Genomic DNA, 20568 nt, shown 5'->3' with positions numbered 1-20568 from the left:
TGAGCCGATCGGAACGAATTCGTGGCTTGTTTATAGCCGGTCTGCTTTAGCAGTTGCGCATGTAGCAGTAGCTGACACTAGTCCGCCAGTGTTTTCCAACTACTGTCTATTATTGTGTTTATACTTAAGTTACCATATTTGTACTCAACATTTCGAAGACCATATTTGGATAATTCTGACTTATGCAGGGTCGGTTTTCCTTATGGTCTGACTTGGAGGCGAGTATTCCTGTTACGAGTCTCTTATTTAGCCTGTTATAGCTAATTATATCAATACCATGTTGATGCATTGATAGACTGAACATAATTAAGTAATTTATGGTAAATTCTGATTGATCTTATGTTATGTTTTTAGTTTGCTTACTAACATGGATGACAGTAAACAGTCCTCTCCCGAGGGATCTGTAGACCCCTCTCTCGTGTCAGACGATGGTAAAAATGTGAAATCAGTGTTGTGCCAGAGATGTTCTTCCAAAGTGCTCTGCCCAGGCATGGCAGTGTTTGCAGAAAAGGAGGTAACTTGTTTTAAAACTTGTGTGTAAAACATTTTAAATACAGGTATGGTACATATGTTACATTATGATAATTCATTGTAATTTACACTAAGTAATTTGCAAAATGATAGGCATGATATGTCTGTTTGCACAACTGACTTGTAGTTTTAAATATATATTATATTATATACAATGATGATGTTATTTCAAGACTGATATGTCATCTGTTTTCCATGCAACATCCCTTTCCATTTACTAGCTGTTTCTCCCTTCAATGAGAAAGAAAACCTCCATTGGTCAGTCAGACGGTACATTGGATGGGGACACATTAACAGCTCACTGGCTGGTTGATGACATGTACACTTTTGAGAACGTGGGTTTCACAAAAGATGTAGGCAAAGTGAAGTACCTTATTTGTGCGGATTGTGAGATTGGACCCATTGGTTGGCATTGCCTGGATGACAAGAAGAGCTTCTATGTGGCATTGGACAGGGTGAATCACGAATAGAGCACTTATTGAAGTCACTGTTTGGAAAAATCCTATTGTATTTGATTATGTAACTCGGATAGCTTTCTTGTTTGGAAAAAAAACTACTATAGGTCTTGTTTTTGCTCTCTTCACAGAGTTTAGAAAAATTTAATTGGTTTTTGTAGTTTTTATTATTATTGTGACATTTTCATTCTCACCAAACTGTATGGTAACATGTACACCTGTCTAACATCATAGATGAATGGAGACAGTCCTTTTAAACATTCCTTAACACAAGACCTTTCTATTATCTCTCTATGATTTTTCAGAACACATGAAGTCACTTTTGTGTATGAGGAGATTTAGGAGGAGGTCAGTGCTTGTCAAATTAACAAAATTCATGGTTGACCATTTACAAGAATTGCAATATTATACTGAAAAAATAAAATATAACAGCTGTTATGAGAGTTATGAGATTTTTTTTGTAGAAAGGTGTTGCTTAATGCGTCTTGTATCTCTCCCTCTCTCTGTGTGTATATGTATGTATATATATTTTAGTGTGTGTGTATATACACACACTCACACATATAGGGTAAATATGTCTGTTGTAGACGTAGTCTTGTTTTGAAAGAATACCATTTTAGGCGAGAAGCATATGTATCACTCTGACTGAATGTGCTGCTGTGAGTAAAAATGTTAAAGAACATGTATGATTTAAACTCGTGATTTAGGGGACAACAAGGCAGTAAACACCGATATGTTGTGTTTTTAAGACCATTAAACAAAAGTGTCGATATTGTCAGGCTACAACTGCCACACCTCGGTCATTCTGCCTCGGTGGAATAACTGTGCGGTTTCCTGCGATAGGCGGATAAGGGAACCGGGTATCGCTGTCCTGCGTTTCATAGGGGGCGACACCTTCCGAGTTGACTTGCGGTACGTGCTCATAGAAATTGCTCGCATGGAATACTACGTTGGATGTTGATGGACCCTCTGCACAGAGATATGTAAAGACAAAAGTCAATCGCAACGCCAGTACGGTGAGATGATTTCTGTCTTGGCACAATATTTTATTTCCCGCTGAAGGATCATGCATTCCGAAATCGGGTCACGAGACGGTGCAAATGCTCACGGATTATTTATTCAAACGGTTTTTGTGTGCTATCTGTACGACGTCACCCCATGCCAGAGGTTAATCGTGATTTTAGATGACAATCGGGTGGGAAGTGACTAAATTCATCGTCCCTGGACAACATCTGTTACTTCCGAGTGGGTAACTTGAAAGAGTCCATTTAAAGAAGTAGTTCCGGTGAAAATGAAGCTGGGGTTTATCAATCCGCGCGAGCCACCAAGTCACTTCTTTAATTCAATGGGAACCTACTTCTGCCTTTCGAAAGCACTTTAGGGGAGACGGTTAAACGCATAAATCTACAAAAGTTTTCGAGGGGTTCATCATATATATAAAAGCTTTGTTTTGATCACAGGTTTCATGAGAGTACCATCTGTTACTTAATATGTTTACTTAAGCCTTCGCGAGCAGATAAAGCAAACGCGTTTTGAAAATAAAACCTGGATTACTGTTATAGACAGCTACTATGTGTGCTAGATTTGAAATATAATTGCATATTGTGTTTGCTATAATTAAACTAATTGATGTAATATATATATATATATATATATATATATATATATATATATATATATATATATGTATATATGTTAATAATAAATTATGACCATTACTAAACCAAAAGCTTTGTTAGTAGGCCTATTGATCGTTACGTAAATGGTGCGATAATATACGATGACCTTTTCCCCTTCCAATGCGATTTGGAGAATTTAAGCGTTCATTTTACAATTTAAAAAACTTATTTAAAAAATCTGCATTGGTGAGAATGTCGGACAAAGAAAGGAAATCAAGCGTCTCTACTTTTGAAGCGGAAGACGACTAAGCACTGTTACGTCAGCAGTCCGTCTGTGTGTACGTTTCCCAAAGTGGATGAGGATGTTAATTGTCGGAGTTCAGGTGTAATCATTCTTTAATATGGCATCTTTTCGAGACTAATTAAAACATTTACTTCAACTTCAAACAGTTTACTGCAGTTTCTACATGTCATCATTTGGATCAAGTTCCCCAGAATGACCCATTCACGACCCAACGAGTTTATTCCACCACCGGAGTGCCCTGTCTTTGAGCCCAGTTGGGAGGAATTTGCCGACCCTTTTGGGTTCATCAACAAAATACGTCCAATTGCAGAAAACACTGGCATCTGCAAGATCAGACCGCCCCCGGTAAGTTTCTTCGACATATAACAGAACTGTCAAATGCAAGCTATCTCTCTGTCGTCTTTTTTACTAGTAGATTGCAGATCCCGAAACACTTTTTCTAAAGACAAGCTTTTTCAACATGGCGGATTGCGGCTCCAGCCATTGCGAACGTTCGTAACGGCGTGTGCGCGTGTACGCGCAGCTACTAGCTATGAGTGAATGCTCGCGTGTGGTTTACTCCTACAGCGACCACAATAACATCACTTGCTTTCCTTTCAAGAGTTTTATCATACTATGGCTTATAAGTATCACGGCTGTTTTTTTGCAGATACTTTTAATAAATGTTTGGTTGATGGAAAAATGTTGAGGAACAGAATGTAGTGATTGTTATTGTCTTCCAAAATCAATGTTCGTTAGAATGCATCCACGATCCACCCAAACAAGAACAATCCTCGATAGTTGAACTTGCAACCTAGGACAAGCATTAACGTTATATAACTTTTTTACATTTATTTTGAAGCCTTTTGCGAAAAACCTGTACAGTTGGTGTAACGTTGCATTTAATAAATGCAACTTCCTCATTTTTTTACATTAACTTCAAAGCATTTGCTTTCAAATATAATATTTTATTTGGTTTTCTGATGTTGAAAGGTGGTGTGAAAGTGTTTGTTGATCATGTTTTTTGTTTATTATGTTTATGTATTACTATTTTTTTTTTTCAGTGCTACGGAAACTGTCTTGTCTAAAAATGGCCACTTTTGCTTACAAATAATGTAAAACCGCTCGTTTGTTAACACATTACTGTCGTTTATTAAATAATTTAAGGTGTAAGTTTTATCTTGAGACAACTGTAAAAAATAAATAAAAAAATTGCTGAAGTTGGCGGTGGCGTAATTGTTCTTTGCCGTTGTCCTCCATGTTGTGCGAGTTGTGTATTTGCATTTGGCCATTGAAACTCAAATTTGATGTAAATAACAACGCAAGCGAGAAGCTGGTTTCGGTTTATGTCGCGTTTTAAACGTTTACAAAACAGTTGTTTATTGTCTTGGCTATGTAAATTTATTGTGTTTTGCCTTGTTGTTCACAACTGTTAACACCCTAAAACGGCCTCCGTGGAATCTATATTCATTATCCACCCTAGTGTGTTATACTGCGAATATCCTTTTATAACTGATGTTAGCACATACATATATTGATAAAATGTTAATAGTTCCAGATTCTTGCCAGTGGACCATTTCACAACTTCAATTATTTATATATATATATATATATTTATATTGTGTATGCAATGCATCATACCATACTTTATGATGTACAGCAAAATTGGTTTAAGGTAAAACGAATCAGGGCCTTTTGAAATGAAAACCATCTTGATGTTGATTTGTGTATTAAACCGTAATATGTTTTTTGAATCACCCTGGTGTAGATGAAATGCTATACCACTTTCATATTGTATTTATAAGCGTTATTGTTCAGTACAAAGATGGCATTATGAAAAACCCACATGCAGATATAAACCGAAAGAATTATATTTTTTTAGACCAGAGTTTTTAACTCATGTGGCATATAGTATACCGGTACATAAAAGCTTAACACATTTTTTTTCTTTATGTCAGGGATGGCAGCCACCATTTGCCTGTGATGTGGACAGACTGCATTTCACACCACGCATTCAGAGGCTCAATGAGTTGGAGGTGAGACCTTTATTTGTCTCCTGTTTGATCAAAATGTTGTATTTGCAGATATGTTCATGTGCCCTTATTAAACAGAAACCTGCAACTACCCATGACCTCAATTTGGTATGCCCACACTTAAAAGCTCAGGCTTTGAGGGTACCTAAATAATTCTTAATACAAATTATGTTCTTTTAAATATAAAACGAGTGCAAAAAATATGCTTTCTCCTTTGCATACTAAATGCTACTGAAAGAACGAGGACTTCATGTTTGATTTTCTGATACCATTTTTGTTGTATTTTTTTGTTTCATAGGCCCAAACCAGAGTGAAGCTCAATTTCTTGGACCAGATAGCAAAGTTCTGGGAACTGCAGGGATGCACACTGAAAATTCCTCATGTTGAGCGCAAAACCCTGGATTTATATGTTCTTTACAAGGTAGGACTGAGGTTTTGTTATCTCCAGTGCTCATACACATGGTTTAAAGCATAGTACGTTGGTTAAGTTTTAGAGTTTGCACTTTGCAGGTAATATGGGGTACTAGAGTTGAAAACGCTGATGTATACTTTAAAAAAAATATATATATATATATATGTAAACATGTCTTTGGTGACCTCTTTCTCCATCTAGCTGGTCAAAGAAGATGGAGGCTTTGATGTGGTCTGTAGAGAGCGGCGATGGACCCAGATTGCACTGAAGATGGGCTTTGCTCCCGGCAAAGCAGTTGGCTCTCACCTCCGCTCTCACTATGAGAGGATTCTCTACCCATACTATTTGTTCCAGACAGGAGCTAATCTTATGGTGAGGTCACTAAAGCGCTTGTATAACTTCCACTTTCCTCTTTTTAGCCTTATCATTCAGTTTCCATCTCTTTTCCTGATTAATGTTCTTTGTTATGGTGCACACATGACAGCCATTGTCCATGATAATTTTTTGGCAGGGAACCCAACTATCTGAATAGAAAGGGTGTCCCAGTTTATTAAGCATTGTTTATAAGTGCCCTAGTTTATTTAGAGACACAACTATGAAGAGCAGCAAACATAAACTTGAGGTTGTGTTCCTGTGTATGTTTTTATAGGGTGTCATTTGTAGTTTGTTTTTACTTTTTAAGTAGTGTCTGGGAGGCTGTTCGTCTGTTTTCGGTGTTCCTGCGTGTTCAGTGGTTCACAGTTTTCTCTGATGTGCATGTTTTTCTGTGCTGTACCCTCGGTCCCCTCCCCCCACCCATAAAGTGGTGTGAATTCATTCGATGAGCCCTGAGCTCTAGGCCCACTCGCCTGCTGCTTTTACCCTATGGTTAATACCCTAGGGGTGATCTGCTTTGCCTCTCGCTGTTACTGGCTTTAATAATGTCCACCCTGCTGTCATGTGGCTCTCTGGTTAATTAGATAAGAGTGAAGCCACATGTGCACACTTATAGTGGTGTCATAAATAAAGTACATTTGCATTGTTTCCAGTTTAATTTATTGTGAATATGTGGCCTTGTCACTTGAAGTGGTGCATCGGACATGATGCCAACATTAAATCTTTTTCTTCAACAGAACTCTCAGAAGCCAACTCTGACTAATGACACCAAAGACAAGGAGTACAAACCCCACGACCTGCCCCAGCGTCAGTCGGTGCAACCAGCAGAAACCTGCACTATTGCCCGCAGAGCTAAACGGACAGAGGTAAAGGGCATATACAAAAATCTCTGATTCATACCTTGGACCAGTTGTTCAAACTAGATAGTAATGCCCTTATCTCTGACATTTCGCTTCTCTTCATAGGGTCGCTGTTTTAAATCAGAACCGGGCGAGGTGTGTGAAAACAAACCCAACCTGAGGCGACGAATGGGCTCTTGTGTGGCAAAATCAGAACCAGGTACAGATCCATATATTTTATTTCTAGTTTTCCACTCAAAAATCACTTTGCATATTTTGAAGTAGGGCTGTCACTAACGATTATTTTGGTAATCGAGTTATCAGATATTTTGTTGTGGTAATAAAAACAGACCGAAGCAAACAATAGCCTTTAAGATGACTTAAAGTACATAAATAATAACAATGAGGCAATAATAGTTGTTTCAAATGATGTATCAAAATGAAGTAATCATATTATAGTTTTATAGAAAAACAATGTTAAAATGCATAATATACATAATATAGAATGGTTTTAATACATTGGGAAGCCTTAGAAAACGGTCTAATAATGCGGTTCATGGATTCTCGTCGTGGAATGCCTCTTCTGGTATTTTCCGGTTACTCAAAATTCGAGCACTCAATTTTAAAAAATCCTTATCGAGGAATCGTGACAGCCCTATTTTGAAGTTCTTCATGGTTTGGTATTAGCATCCATCTATGCTACCATTCAAAAGTTTGGGATCAGTGACAGGACTGGCTGTTCTTTTGAACTTAGTATTCATTAAAACATCCTGTAAAAACACAAAAAAATATTAAGCAGAACAGTGTTTTCAACATTGATGATAAGAAATGTTTCTTGAGCACCAATCAGCATATTAGAAGGATTTCTGAAGGATCATGTGACACTGAAGACTGCAGTAATGACTGCTGAAAAGTGAAAACTCAGCTCTACCATCAGGAATTTTAGGTTATTTTAAATAGTAATAATATTTAATGATATTACTGTTTTATTGTATTTTTATCAAATAAATTCAGCCTTGAGCATGAGAGATTTCTTTTAAAAAGTCATACTGACCCCATACCTTTGAATGGTAGTGTACTTCCAAATTTTAATCTTACTGCAACGTGAATTTCCGAACTTATTTACTTTACATCTCTTCTAGTGAAAGAAATTCCAGTGCAGGTGAAAGAAGAGCCCATTGAGCAACCAGTTGAAGGTGAAAAATCAAAGGTGAGGAAGGAGGTCAGAGAACCATTCACACAACAGAAAGTGTGCACTGCATTCCCTATGGCAATGTTTTTTTTTTTTTTTCTACAGGTGGAGCAGTACATATGCTTGGTATGTGGGGGTGGAGGTGATGAAGATAGACTATTGCTTTGTGATGGGTGTGACGACAGCTATCACACCTTCTGTCTGATCCCACCCCTCCACGATGTCCCTAAAGGTGACTGGAGGTGCCCCAAGTGCCTGGCTCAGGTGAGCCACTCCTGACTGTCTACATCTGCAAACTGATGCCATCATGACCATTTTCTTTGTCTTTATCACATAATTATTTTGTGACCTAATATGATATCGATGATAGCTTTGATTACATAAATGCAGTCATATTCTTAGAAGCTATATTCATAACTAATTGCAATTACAGCTTCTCCTGTTTGTGCTCTCCGCACCCATTGCCTGCTGTCTGTTAGTACATGTGATTTTGCTTAGTTGTACGGAATTGTTTAATAGTCGATTGCATTTGGGCTATGCAGTTATTATGCTTGTAATCATTGGCTTCTCTGTTCTCACTATAGGAGTGTGGTAAGCCACAGGTGGCGTTTGGCTTTGAGCAGGCCTCCAGAGACTACACCCTCCGCACCTTTGGTGATATGGCTGACTCTTTCAAGTCTGACTACTTTAACATGCCTGTTCACGTATGTCTGTTAAATGACACTTGAGAAACAAATATGATTGCATACAATGTGCTATTGGAATATGAAGTGATCGCCCTTATCGTTTGACAGATGGTTCCCACAGAGCTGGTGGAGAAGGAGTTCTGGCGGCTGGTTAGCACCATAGAGGAGGATGTCACTGTTGAGTATGGGGCTGATATAGCTTCAAAGGATTTCGGAAGTGGCTTCCCTGTTAAAAACGGCACATTTAAGCTCTCGCCAGAGGAGGAGGTACAAAAATAACCTGAAATGCCAAGTTCTTGCAATCTGAATGCTGAAAGAACTGATCAAAATCTTCAGATCACAAATGCATGATTCATTAAATAATTTTTTTGTTCAGGATTATCTGAGCAGTGGTTGGAACCTCAACAACATGCCAGTGTTGGATGCATCTGTGCTGACTCATGTCACAGCGGACATCTGTGGGATGAAGCTCCCATGGCTTTATGTGGGCATGTGCTTCTCCTCCTTCTGCTGGCACATTGAGGACCACTGGAGCTATTCCATCAACTATCTGCACTGGTAATCCACTCGCACTTTTCACGTTGAAAGAAACCCCTTCTTTTTTTTTGTAAGAAAAATTTGAAAGAATTTTTTTTTATGCTTCATATTAACACCTACTAGGATAAAAACAAACCATGCGCTTTTGTTGTTTTGATCTGCAGGGGAGAGCCAAAGACGTGGTATGGCGCTCCTGGCTACGCCGCCGAGCAGTTGGAGAAAGTGATGAAGAGCCTGGCCCCTGAGCTCTTTGAGTCTCAGCCAGACCTGCTCCACCAGCTGGTCACCATCATGAACCCTAATGTGCTCATGGATCATGGAGTACCGGTGAGTGGCCACATATACAGTCATAGATGAAGAGTTGTGGACTATACAAAGACCGTTAATAACATACGATTTGGTCCTCTGTAGATTTACCGTACAAACCAGTGTGCCGGCGAGTTTGTCATTACCTTCCCGAGGGCCTATCACAGTGGATTCAACCAGGGCTTCAACTTTGCAGAGGCAGTCAACTTCTGCACAGCAGACTGGGTAAAAGGCGCTTAATGTTGGCATAAAATAAAAATTCACCCTATCTTTTTTGTAAATGCATGTTATTGATCTTTTGGCATGCAGAACTTCTCTATTTAGTTCACTTAGGGTACGTTTACACGACAACGATGTACTAAAATGCATAAAGTTTTTAGTTGAAAACGGTGTTGTGTAAACAGCCCCTTAAACCCCACCCACACCTTTCTTTAAAATCAAAATGTATCTAGCAGCATTCAATGTTGGATAAGCATAATTCCATAGAAGATATTAATCAAAGTGATCTAAAATACGGTCTTGTGTTTCAGATGCATCTTGGTCGAAAGTGTGTCGAGCACTATCGATCACTCAACAGATACTGTGTTTTCTCCCACGATGAAATGACCTGTAACATTGCCGCCAAGGCAGACAGTCTAGAGTTGGAACTGGCCACTGCTGTCCAGAAGGACATGTGTGCTATGATTCTGGAAGAGAAGATGCTCCGTGAGAAAGCCTATAAGCGGGTGGGTGGCTATTTTAAAGGCAGTGAGCCCATTTAAACTGCTTTAACTTGCACTTCATGACCCAATTGAGACCGTGTGTGTGTGTGTGTGTGTGTGTGTGTGTGTGTGTGTGTGTGTGTGTGTGTGTGTGTGTAAATTCAGTTAGGAAAAGTAAGACAATATAAGGCTTTTACCAATATAAAGGAAATCCGTATCAACAAAATCCATCTTTCCACTGCAGAGAAAACGCATTATTTGGCATGTATTTACACAGACTGTTTAATGAAGCACAGAGGTGGCATTAATGCATTTACACTGCAAAATTATAAATGCATAAATAATGTTATGAGACTAATGTTGAATTTTTTTGAATATACAAATATGAAATATTTATGATACTTAAAAATATTAAACTGAACCGGTAGTAGGTGGTGGCAAGTGACTGTCCTAATGAGTGAGTCATTGAGTCTGATTTGATTTTGTTCTGGTTTGTTGAACAACTGAGTTGTTCAAAAGGCTGATTCATTTTAAGAATGAAGCAAGTGATTATCTTCATGAATGAGTCATTGAATCACTGACTCACCCAATTCTTTCAAAAACATTTAATCATTTACACCACTGTGTGTTGCTCTGAGACGGCAATTCGATATTGATTAATTTGAATATATATCAAGTACATGGCAAATGTTCTCAAGGGAAAAAAATCAACTAATCAACTCTCTCTCTCTCTCTCTCTCTCTCTCTCTCTCTCTATATATATATATATATATATATATATATATATATATATATATATATATATATATATATATATATATATATATATATTAGAAGTGGATCAAAAAAGTTCACAAAAGTTGTCACAAGACAAGAACGGGTATTGTTCAAAATTCATGTATAACTTTGATGAAAGGTTTTGATCCACTTCAAATGTTGACCACTGTATATGTGTGTGTATGTATATATATATATATATATATAAATAAATAACATTTTAGTAATTAAACCTGTAGCACTGCCTCTGCTCTTTGTTTGCATTCATGGTCTGTCTGTCTATTACTAATTGATCCCATTGTGTATTTGCTTTTCTGTAGGGTGTGTGGCACTCCCAGCAGGTTGACTATGATCTACTACCAGACGAGGAAAGGCAGTGTGCTAAGTGCCGGACCACCTGTTACCTGTCTGCTATCACCTGTCCCTGTAGCCCCGACCAGCTGGTCTGTCTCCACCATATCCAGGACCTCTGCCCTTGCCCTGCTAGAAGCTACACACTCAAGTACGTGTTTGCAAAAGCATAGGACATTAAAAAAATAATGGGTTTAAAACTCAGAACGATGGTTCATATGCAAAAAAGTTCTTGCTTTAATTCTACATATTAACCTTTTTGTCTTTTACTTGCACAGCTATAAATACACACTTGCCGAGCTGAAGCCTTTGTTCCAGGTTTTGACGGCTCGTGCCGAGTCCTATGAAGACTGGGCATCTAAAGTTAACAAGATTTTGCAAGCAGATCAAGACAATAAAAGTGGTAAGTTATTATTGCAATGGGTTCATCTTTAAACCTTAGAAACCCAATAATTAATTATTCATAATGGTTTTTTTGTTGATGTTTTTTCACCCTTTAAAGGGACAATGTGTAGGAATTTCTCCCATCTAGCGGTGAAAATGTATTTTGCATTCAAACGAATTGTGCTCTCCAGCGCCTCGCTTTTTCAAATGCGCGTTGCATCTACGGTAACCATTATGTACCAAAAAGCTATGACAGGATGTCTTCTAATAGCACTTTGTCGAGTGTTCCTTCGGGTGAACAGGTTTGTTATTTCAAACAAACAGCAACTTGACACAACGAACAAACGAATGTTAAAGTATGAATTACTGACTGACATGAACTATTGTAATAAGTAGTTATGACTTTATTTGTTATATTTTCTGAAGTACGTGCATTGTTAGATATCATCATCAACTTTTAACTATAAATGTTCATCTGTCTATAAAATAAACTACACAACCAAACAATGAAAAAAAGCTTGTAATTAAGACTGTAATATTAACTTACCTGTCGAGAAGAAAGCAGGCAACTTCAGCGTGACAGCGTCTCTTTTGAAATCTTTCTCCTGCATTAGCTCTATCCACCTGGAAAAAGCTATCCCTACATTAACTCGTGTTTTTTGTAATCTCCGGTCACGTTTCCTTTTACGATCTATTTTGGTTTTTTATGGTGACGAGGATTTGCAATGCAGCCTTTTAAACTTGCCGGGGCAGTGACAAGCGCCTCTCGCTGCTCTGCTCTGCTCCTCCGGTTCTGCTGCTTTCAGTTACGTCACGCTGGCTCTGAACGAAAACGCGTTGGCCTAGTACTTTTTGTCCCTCTCTGCTATTATACAGTCCCTCCAGTTTTTTGCGATTCTGCAATCGCTGAATACAACGCAAAATCAACAAAATGTCGCATTTTTTTGCGATCCTGCATAATTCCTAATTTAACCGCAAAATAATCACACAAAAAAAAAAAAAAGTCCTAACAAAACATTAAATTATAATCACCCAATTGAAATATCTCTAGTTAATTAAAGTTTCAATGCATTTTTACGTGGGTACAGATGTTGCGCACGCGTGATGTCTGTGAGCGGTCTGTCAGAAACATGGCGAAAGAAAATGCGTCTCTCCTGCCCTCTCACATAAGCGCCCAGGTTTTCATTAGGCAGTACGGCAAACTTATTAACGCGTTTAACATGATTGAATGACATAACAAAAAGTATTATATGCTCGATGGTACTAAAAAGAATTATTAAAAGCGCAGTATACCGTGAAAGAGAACTAATTTCAGCCAGTCGAGTGACAGTCTGTCTCTGACTGCAAGTGTGTGTGTGTGTGTGTGACTGACTGACTGACTGCGTGTCACCGCCTGTCGGCCTAGTTAGAATATTGAATTCTCTTTATAGCGCTTGAACAAATACACATAGCTACAATTACTTCAAAATATTCATCTTGGCAAGTATTTACGTAAAACAATCAGTAATAACTGATTGGGACGTTTGTCATTACTGTAGTAGGTCTTAAAGTGACAGTAACCTAATTTACCTGCTGTTGTTAATGTTAATCAAGCAACAACAATAGGCTACAGCACAATTTTTTAAAAAGAATTTGATTACACCAAATAAACAAGCTTTATGCATTTTGTTTGTGATTTGTGTCATGTATGACTATTGTGCATCTGACATAATACTATTATGGTAAATGTGATGTCCTAATTATAAAATATAAAAATTGCAAATTTTTTCACACATTTTTGGAAATTACCACCACAAAATCAGTCATTTTGATCGCAAAAATCACATAAAAAAATCGTGAAATCCTGGAGGGACTGATTATAGTTTTTCAAGATGGCGGAACTACATGGAAGCCTACGTGGACCTACACATCCCATGTATATAAAGATAATAAATTCTTCGTTTACGTTTAATTGGCAGAGGTATTTGTACACCATTGAGGACATATTTATGAATTAAAATATTGATTTTAAATAATAAAATACATAAAGTACACATTGTCCCTTTAACAAACTTTAGGAAGCAATTCGTTTTAAATCAATTTTCTATCGGGGTATATTTACAAAAAAAAAAACATTGCAAAATTGCCAAACCAGGCATTTTTTTTGGCTGGTGACTTAAGTGAGCTTTGGCAGTTAATATGCAAATTTTTCTCCACCAAAACCGTTGTTGTGATAAATTTCAAGTTGGGTATTTGAAAGTTAGGTATTATCTGTACATTAGCCTTGTACAAACTATGCAGTTCTGCTATGCTGGGATTCTGGGGGTTTAAATGCTCTTGGGTTTTTTTTTAGTGTGTCTAAAATAATGAATTTTTTTTTCCTCTTAGATTTGGAGGAGCTTCGTTCCTTGGTAGTAGAAGCAGAGAAGAAGATGTACCCCGAGACTGACCTGCTATGTCACCTGCGTCAAGTCATCCAGAATGCAGATAGGTGTACCTCAATGGCCCAACAACTCCTCAATGGCAAGAGACAGACAAGGTACGTTTATTGCTTCCTCTGATATGTAGAACTATCTGAAGTTCTTGCGTTTTAAGTAGTTTTAAATTGATGCAGTTCTGTATCAAATGTTGTTTTGTTGATAGGTATCGCTCCGGTGGGGGAAAGTCTCAAAACCAGCTCACTGTGGAGGAACTGAAGTCGTTTGTCAATCAGTTGTATGACCTGCCTTGTACCATCCGACAGGCCCCTTTCTTAAAGGTAACCAACCACACAACATGCTAAGTGTAATTTTCCTTGTTCCCAGATGTGTTGATCTTAAAAAAATGTCCCTCTATCTCAGGCTCTTTTGAACCGTGTTGAACAGTTCCAGCAGCAGAGCTTGGATCTCCTTGCAGAGGACATTGCTGGTTCCTCTGCCCTCCAAGGCCTCCTAGATGATGGTGCAGGCTTGGATGTGGAGTTGCCTCAGCTGGCGGTGTTGAGGCAGAGGCTGGAGCAGGCACGCTGGGTGGAGGCTGTTCAAGAAGCCAGCGATCAGCCAGCCGACCTCAGTCTAGACTGCATGAGGAGGCTCATAGATCAAGGAGTAGGCCTGACACCCCACTCCTGTGTGGAAAGAACCATGGCCCGCCTGCAGGAGCTGCTCACTGTCTGTGAACACTGGGAAGAAAAGGCCCATAACATGCTCACTGCTAGGTGAACTTAGTTAAATTAATTACATTTTTTAGGTGAACTATCCCTTTAAATTAATGTAACATTTCACTTAAATGCAAACTGTCATTATTTAATCACCTTCATGTTATTCCAAACACATGAGACTATGAGAGATTTCTGTCCCTCCATTGAAAGGCCATTGCATCAACTTTTGATGCTACAAAAAGTTCATAAAGAGATTGTAAAGAAAACCAGATGAATGCAGTGGTTTAATCCAAGTCTTCTGAAGAGAGATGATTGCTTTGGGCTATGAGGAAAATATTTACTTTAGGCGTTTATTCATTGTGTATGATTAAAGGCCTAAATTAAATCTGTTCATCATATAAAGCGATTTGCCATAAAAAAATTTGGTAGAAAGAATGGACTTTTAGCGAAGGACTGAAATCTTTCAGGTTTAAAAAAAACCAAAACATTCCTTTTTTTTTTAAATGTAAATGAAAATCTTATGGGTTTGTAACCAAGACAACACGAGGGTGAGTAAATTATGACAGAATTTTCACTTTTGGATCAACTTCCCTTTTAGTTTTTCACCACTTTTATCAGCTAGATCTGAGAAGCGAAAGCAACTCCTGGTGTGCATGACCAAATTCATTGTACAACAAAATAATTTGCAAGTTGTTGTCAATTTTGCTTGCAAATTTTTTTACCTATTCCTTTCAATGGCTTATGGCTAATAAAAGTCCTGCACTCCCAACATGCATGTTGTAAAAAACCACATGGTTGAGGTAGTTCTGATAGGAAATAAAAATGTGCAGGGTAGGCATTTTGACTTAAAGCCGTTTCCTGACAGATTAACTTGGATCGATCTATTGTGACATTGTCTAGTGTGACACCTACATTGTCCATACACAACAATTTGGGGTTTGAAAGATGTTTTTGGACAAGTCTCTTTTGCTGGCCATTTGTTTGATCAAAACACAATAAAAAGATTCAGTTTAAAATATTTTAATACATTTTAAAATCTTATTAATTCCTGTGATGGGAAAGCTGAATTTCCAGCAGTTACTCTAGTCTTCAGTGTGACTTGATCCATCAGAAATCATTCTAATATGCTAATTTGCTGCTCAAGATTGATGTCTTATCAATGTGGAAAACAGCTGCTTAATATTTTTGTGAAATAGAAAGTTCAAAAGAACAGCATTTATTTGAATTGAATGTAAAAACTTGTAAACCTTTACTGTCCAATTAACTGTCAATACTACCAATTTAATGCGTTGTTGCTGAATTAAACCTTTTGATCCTGAAAAATAATGTAGACTCACTTGTTTTTTGCTCTTTTTCAGGCCTCGTCATAGTATTGAGACTCTTGAGGCAGCTATACAGGAAGTTGACAGCATCCCAGCATACCTGCCCAGCTGTCTTCAGCTCAAAGACTGTGTAAGCAGGGCCAGAGAGTGGATAATGGAAGCAGATGCTCTTCAGGTGTGTTTCACACGCTTCTGTACTGCTCTATTATTCGTAACCCAACGATTAGATGCATTGAATCTTGTGTACGTAGTGCTCCATCCATTTAAACATTTATTGCTACAGACTGGAGGCCGTATTCCTGGTCTTGCTGCCCTATCTGAACTAGTGTCGAGAGCCAGAGGTATTCCGGTAATGTTGGAACCACTCACTCGACTGGAAAGCTTAGTGTCTGAGGTACAGACCTGGAAGGAGAGTGCAGCTAAAACGTTCCTGTTGAGGAACTCATCCTATTCTCTTCTTGAGGTAGATTACTTATTTGCAACCATACTTACTTTGGATATGAATAAGTATATAATTTAAGTAAAATAAGTGGTTTTGTTAATAATTTGTATGTTTGTGTCTTTAAGGTTCTGTGTCCTAGGTGCGAGACTGGAATGCAGAAGTCAAAATCTAAAAAAGCCAAGGATGTCTCATTACCCTGCAAGAAAGTTGAAGTAAAACTGGACTCCCTTTTTGATGTGGAAAAAGCGCTTTCTACGAGCAAAGATACAGCTTCAGCGGTAGGTCACCTTTTGGTTTTAGGCTGAATGCAAAACAAGTAGGTTTTGGTTAGTCTCGCTGACCCTGATATATTGCACTCAAAAATAAAATAAAAATTCAGGATTTCTGCATGTCCTTAACAGACTTCATTAATTTAGCTGCACATTCAAAGTAAAATCGCAGCACTTTTGCACATGGTTGTAAGAGTGCATATTTTATCTCCCTCATCTGTTTGAAAGAGCAGCTGGAAGCAGGAAATCATAGACATTTCAAAATAAGAGTCCCTGTGTATTTCAAGATTTTCTATAATTCCCATATTATGCATAATTATTTTTCTTTCTGGATATTAATTTTATTTTCATTACACAAACTGTATCTGGCATTTAATTCAATATAAACTCAAGTGGCTTCTGTCTGGGCAGCCCTGTCATAGGAATGAAAGACTAAGAACATTATTTAACACATTCAGCATTTAGACTTAACTAGTATCGGCCCAATCTTTTTATTAAAAAGATCGGCCTTTTTTAAACGCATTTCAGCAAAGTCCAATTGATCAACCTCTAATTCGTATGTATTGGTATATTAGTACATAAACCAATTTCAATTTGGTTTTGTAGTTGAATGTGTGCTCCAGCCTGTTTAATTACATTTTTGTTCTATATGGGCATATGGTATTAATTTAATTTGTGCAGGTCTTATTTTAAAACTGCAGAAACCTAGAAAGAGCCATCCTTATTGAGTCCTGACTGTTCACATGTGTGATGGACATTTGGGTATCTGCTCAGACTTGCATATTCTTCTCCAAACAGATGGCCACTCTCAGTGACGTACATCAGAAAGAGTTGGATAGCATGTGTATGTTGAGGATCTCAAATGAGTCAAAGTGCCAGTCTTCGCCCAGCTGTTTGGCCCCCACAGTGTGCTTGTGTCACACCGTCCCCGCAGGCCCCATGCTCCAGTGTGAACTTTGTCGAGACGCCTACCACAGCGGCTGTGTGCCGGGGTTTAAGGACATCCAGACAGGCCTACCATGGTTATGCCCGCTCTGCAAGCGCTCTGAGAAGCCCCCTCTTGATAAGGTGCTTCCACTGCTCGCTTCCTTACAGCGGATTCGGATTCGGCTTCCGGAGGGCGATGCCCTGCGGTATGTGATTGAGAGAACGGTGCGGTGGCAGCACAAAGTGCAGCAGGTTTCTCCTCCTACACAGCATCTGAATGGCAAAGTGAGCATAATATGTTTGAATATAATTAGTTTGTAACATAAAAGCATATTTTCAGTTGACTTTATATCAACTGTTATATTATATTATATTTATAGTCAAATTATATTTGACTTTATAATTAATTCTATTTATATGATGCAGGCAAGACATCTTTCTGGGATTGCATCATCTCAGGCAATGGAAGGGAACAATGGTTCTTTCTACATGCTGCAGCCCTGCATTCCTCTCAATGGTGAGTCAACCACACCTGAAGTTTTTTAATGCACTGTTACAGAGTTGTTGTAAATGTCTTGATGTAAACATTTGGGATTCTGTCATGTGTTGCAGAACTCAGTGCTGAGTTGGAGGAGCTGTTGGTAGAAGGTCTTCTCCTACAGGTGACGTTACCGGAGCTTCAACAGCTTTATAGCAGCCTGCTTAACAGGTTTTCACCATCCCAGCACTCCATGCAGAGCAGCGAACATGATCACCAGTATCACATTGCTCAAGACAGAAGTCCACCTCACAGGAGCCCCCCGCACAGCAAAGCACAGGTGGGAGAACTCTCAACTTGCTTACTAATCCTTCAATAGCATTTGCTTTGTAGCATTGTAAATTCCTATGATTTAGACCCAAACCCAACCCCTTTGACTTATATTATTTACTTGAAGTTAATATTTCAATGAACGACACATTTACATGCTTATGGTTCTCTGATGTTGGTCAATTGCCAAACGACATGCAGGTAAACAAAATATTTTGTCTTATTAAAATGTTTTGGTAAATCAAGCCAGTCACAAGTTGTCACAACTGACTTTGTATGCCCCAATTTTGACTTTTTTGCCATAATTATGACCTTTATTAGATACCAAGCCATAATTAAGATAAACATTTGAAATTGACATATGACAAAACGTCAACTTTTGTAATCATAAGTCTGTCATTACTGACTTCTGTTAAACTTATTTTTAATTAATTAATAAATAGTTTTGAAATATTTAATTATTAGCTTTTCATCAGCAATGGGTTCAGTGTAAATAGCCCAAAAATGCTAATTAAATGAAAACTAAACTTGAATGTCCTTCAGTACTGAAAAGTATTTCTAAAAAGTTTAATGTAATTCAAAAATGTTTTTTATTAACATGTGTCCTATGTTTATATGCTTAGAGTTTTGCTGTTAGCATAGCAACACACTAACATCATACAATAAGTCAATTACAAATCGAGTCTCTTGAGTGCTGTTCGTGTGAACTGCTGCCAATGTAGAGTGTTCCAAATCAGTCACTTACGAGGTTACTTCCATAATTGTTGGAATGCTGTCTTGTGAGAAAACTCACCAGGTTTCAGAACTGATCTTTTGACTGATTTTGATTTGAATTGTTTCCATCTAGGATGTGGTTCCAGAGATCAAGAAGGAATCCGAGAAGATTGAGAAGAACAGCAAACGGCGTCTAGAGAAAGAGAACGTGGAAGGTCAGCACAGAGACAAGATAAAAAAGCCCAAGAAAAAGAAGCCCAAAATGAACAAAGAAAGGAGAAGAGAGGAGAAACAAACCACCTCTCCTGCCAACTCCCTTTCTGACCCATCATATTCAGACGACTCTGAGGAGGATTGGTCTGTGTGCTCAGCAAAGCGATGCCAACAGCCAGAAGGAAACGAGGTTAGCTCTAGCATAGTTGAAGTGCTTGGTTTTGTTTTCTAATCCAGTGCATCGTTCTTGCCAATATATTTGGGTTTTATTTTTGTGTGACTCTTGCCTGCATGAATATTTAATGCTTTTTTGGGGGTCTTCCTCATAGGTAAACTGGGTCCAGTGTGATGGAAGCTGTAACCAGTGGTTCCACCAGATTTGTGTGGGAGTGTCTGCTGAGCAGGCTGAGAATGAGGACTACATCTGCGTCAGCTGCGCAATAAACGATTTGACAGAATGAGGACCAAAATCATGTTTTTTCAAAGGATAGTCAAAAGGCTCCCCGTTTTGCACATAAGTTACAGCACCAAGAATGCACCAGAGATCATCCTCTTATTGATTCCCGCTTCCCCTGTGCTCCCTTGGTGCTACTGCCTTCTTGATAGGACTGTTAACAAAAATCTGTATGATTATCCGCTTTTTGTTTTGTATTTTTGAAGATTTCCTTCTATAACATTTTTTTCTTCTTCTCTAGAGAACGTGATGCATAGATGTACCTCAGGGGTTTCCATCCCATAAATGCAAAACAATGGGGAATTTCAGCTTCCCCAAATGTATTTGTTCATATTTATTGTTTGGTTTTTTGTTTTGTTTTTCCCAGTCACCTTTAGAGAATTTCTAACATGAAATTATCAATCTGGGCTATTTACACCAAATAATATTAATTGGACTAAACAAAATGGTCTAAAATTATTTTTGGAACCCGCTGTTTTGGTACATGTGTCTAATAATATAAAATATTATTTATTTATCCCAGCAATAAGTTGGCTGGTTACCCTGATTTTCAGTAGCTTGAGATCTGCTCTGATCTGTTGCTTGATGCATTAGAAGTGTTGTACAGAATCCTAATGTAGGTTGTCAGACAGAAGAGATGTAGCAGGCTGAAGAAAAAACTGTGTGAGATATACTTTGTGATGTATAATGTGGCTTTCTTTAAAACTCAAAACCGATCTTTCCGATGTTAATTCAATTGTGGAATAAAATGGTTTGTTCTCACCTATAAATACTTACCTACTTCTGTTATCATGAACCTTTCTTGTCTTCATTTGTGTGC

General features: G+C 38.1%; 2 protein-coding genes across 3 annotated transcripts; both read left to right on the top strand.

Moving 5' to 3' along the window:
* Nucleotides 1-30: 30 nt before the first annotated feature.
* On the top strand, nt 31-1370 carry rabif (RAB interacting factor). The gene is made up of 3 exons (XM_056251346.1): nt 31-218; nt 355-514; nt 753-1370. The coding sequence occupies exons 2-3, from the start codon at nt 368-370 to the stop codon at nt 999-1001; spliced, it is 396 nt and encodes a 131-aa protein (XP_056107321.1). The 5' UTR covers nt 31-218; nt 355-367; the 3' UTR covers nt 1002-1370.
* Nucleotides 1371-2919: 1549 nt separating this feature from the next.
* Nucleotides 2920-20538, top strand: kdm5ba (lysine (K)-specific demethylase 5Ba). 2 transcript variants are annotated; one of them, XM_056251521.1, is made up of 27 exons: nt 2920-3254; nt 4847-4924; nt 5220-5342; nt 5535-5705; nt 6446-6574; nt 6674-6767; nt 7690-7757; nt 7845-8003; nt 8324-8443; nt 8534-8692; nt 8802-8983; nt 9127-9289; nt 9374-9493; nt 9799-9993; nt 11067-11248; nt 11376-11500; nt 13849-13999; nt 14104-14218; nt 14301-14656; nt 15958-16096; nt 16205-16384; nt 16489-16641; nt 17431-17844; nt 17986-18076; nt 18172-18377; nt 19215-19484; nt 19624-20538. In XM_056251521.1, the coding sequence occupies exons 1-27, from the start codon at nt 3102-3104 to the stop codon at nt 19753-19755; spliced, it is 4428 nt and encodes a 1475-aa protein (XP_056107496.1). In that variant the 5' UTR covers nt 2920-3101; the 3' UTR covers nt 19756-20538. The 2 variants fall into 2 exon arrangements, with proteins under 2 accessions (XP_056107496.1, XP_056107495.1); XM_056251520.1 differs by having other exon boundaries at nt 7690-8003.
* Nucleotides 20539-20568: the final 30 nt, after the last annotated feature.

The sequence above is a fragment of the Rhinichthys klamathensis genome, unplaced genomic scaffold (genome assembly GCF_029890125.1).
Source record: "Rhinichthys klamathensis goyatoka isolate OS25496 unplaced genomic scaffold, OSU_Roscu_1.1 h1tg000082l_1, whole genome shotgun sequence".
Classification (NCBI taxonomy): domain Eukaryota; kingdom Metazoa; phylum Chordata; class Actinopteri; order Cypriniformes; family Leuciscidae; genus Rhinichthys; species Rhinichthys klamathensis.
The sequence above is the reverse complement of the archived record's forward strand: the minus strand, read 5'-3'. Positions and strand labels throughout refer to the sequence as shown.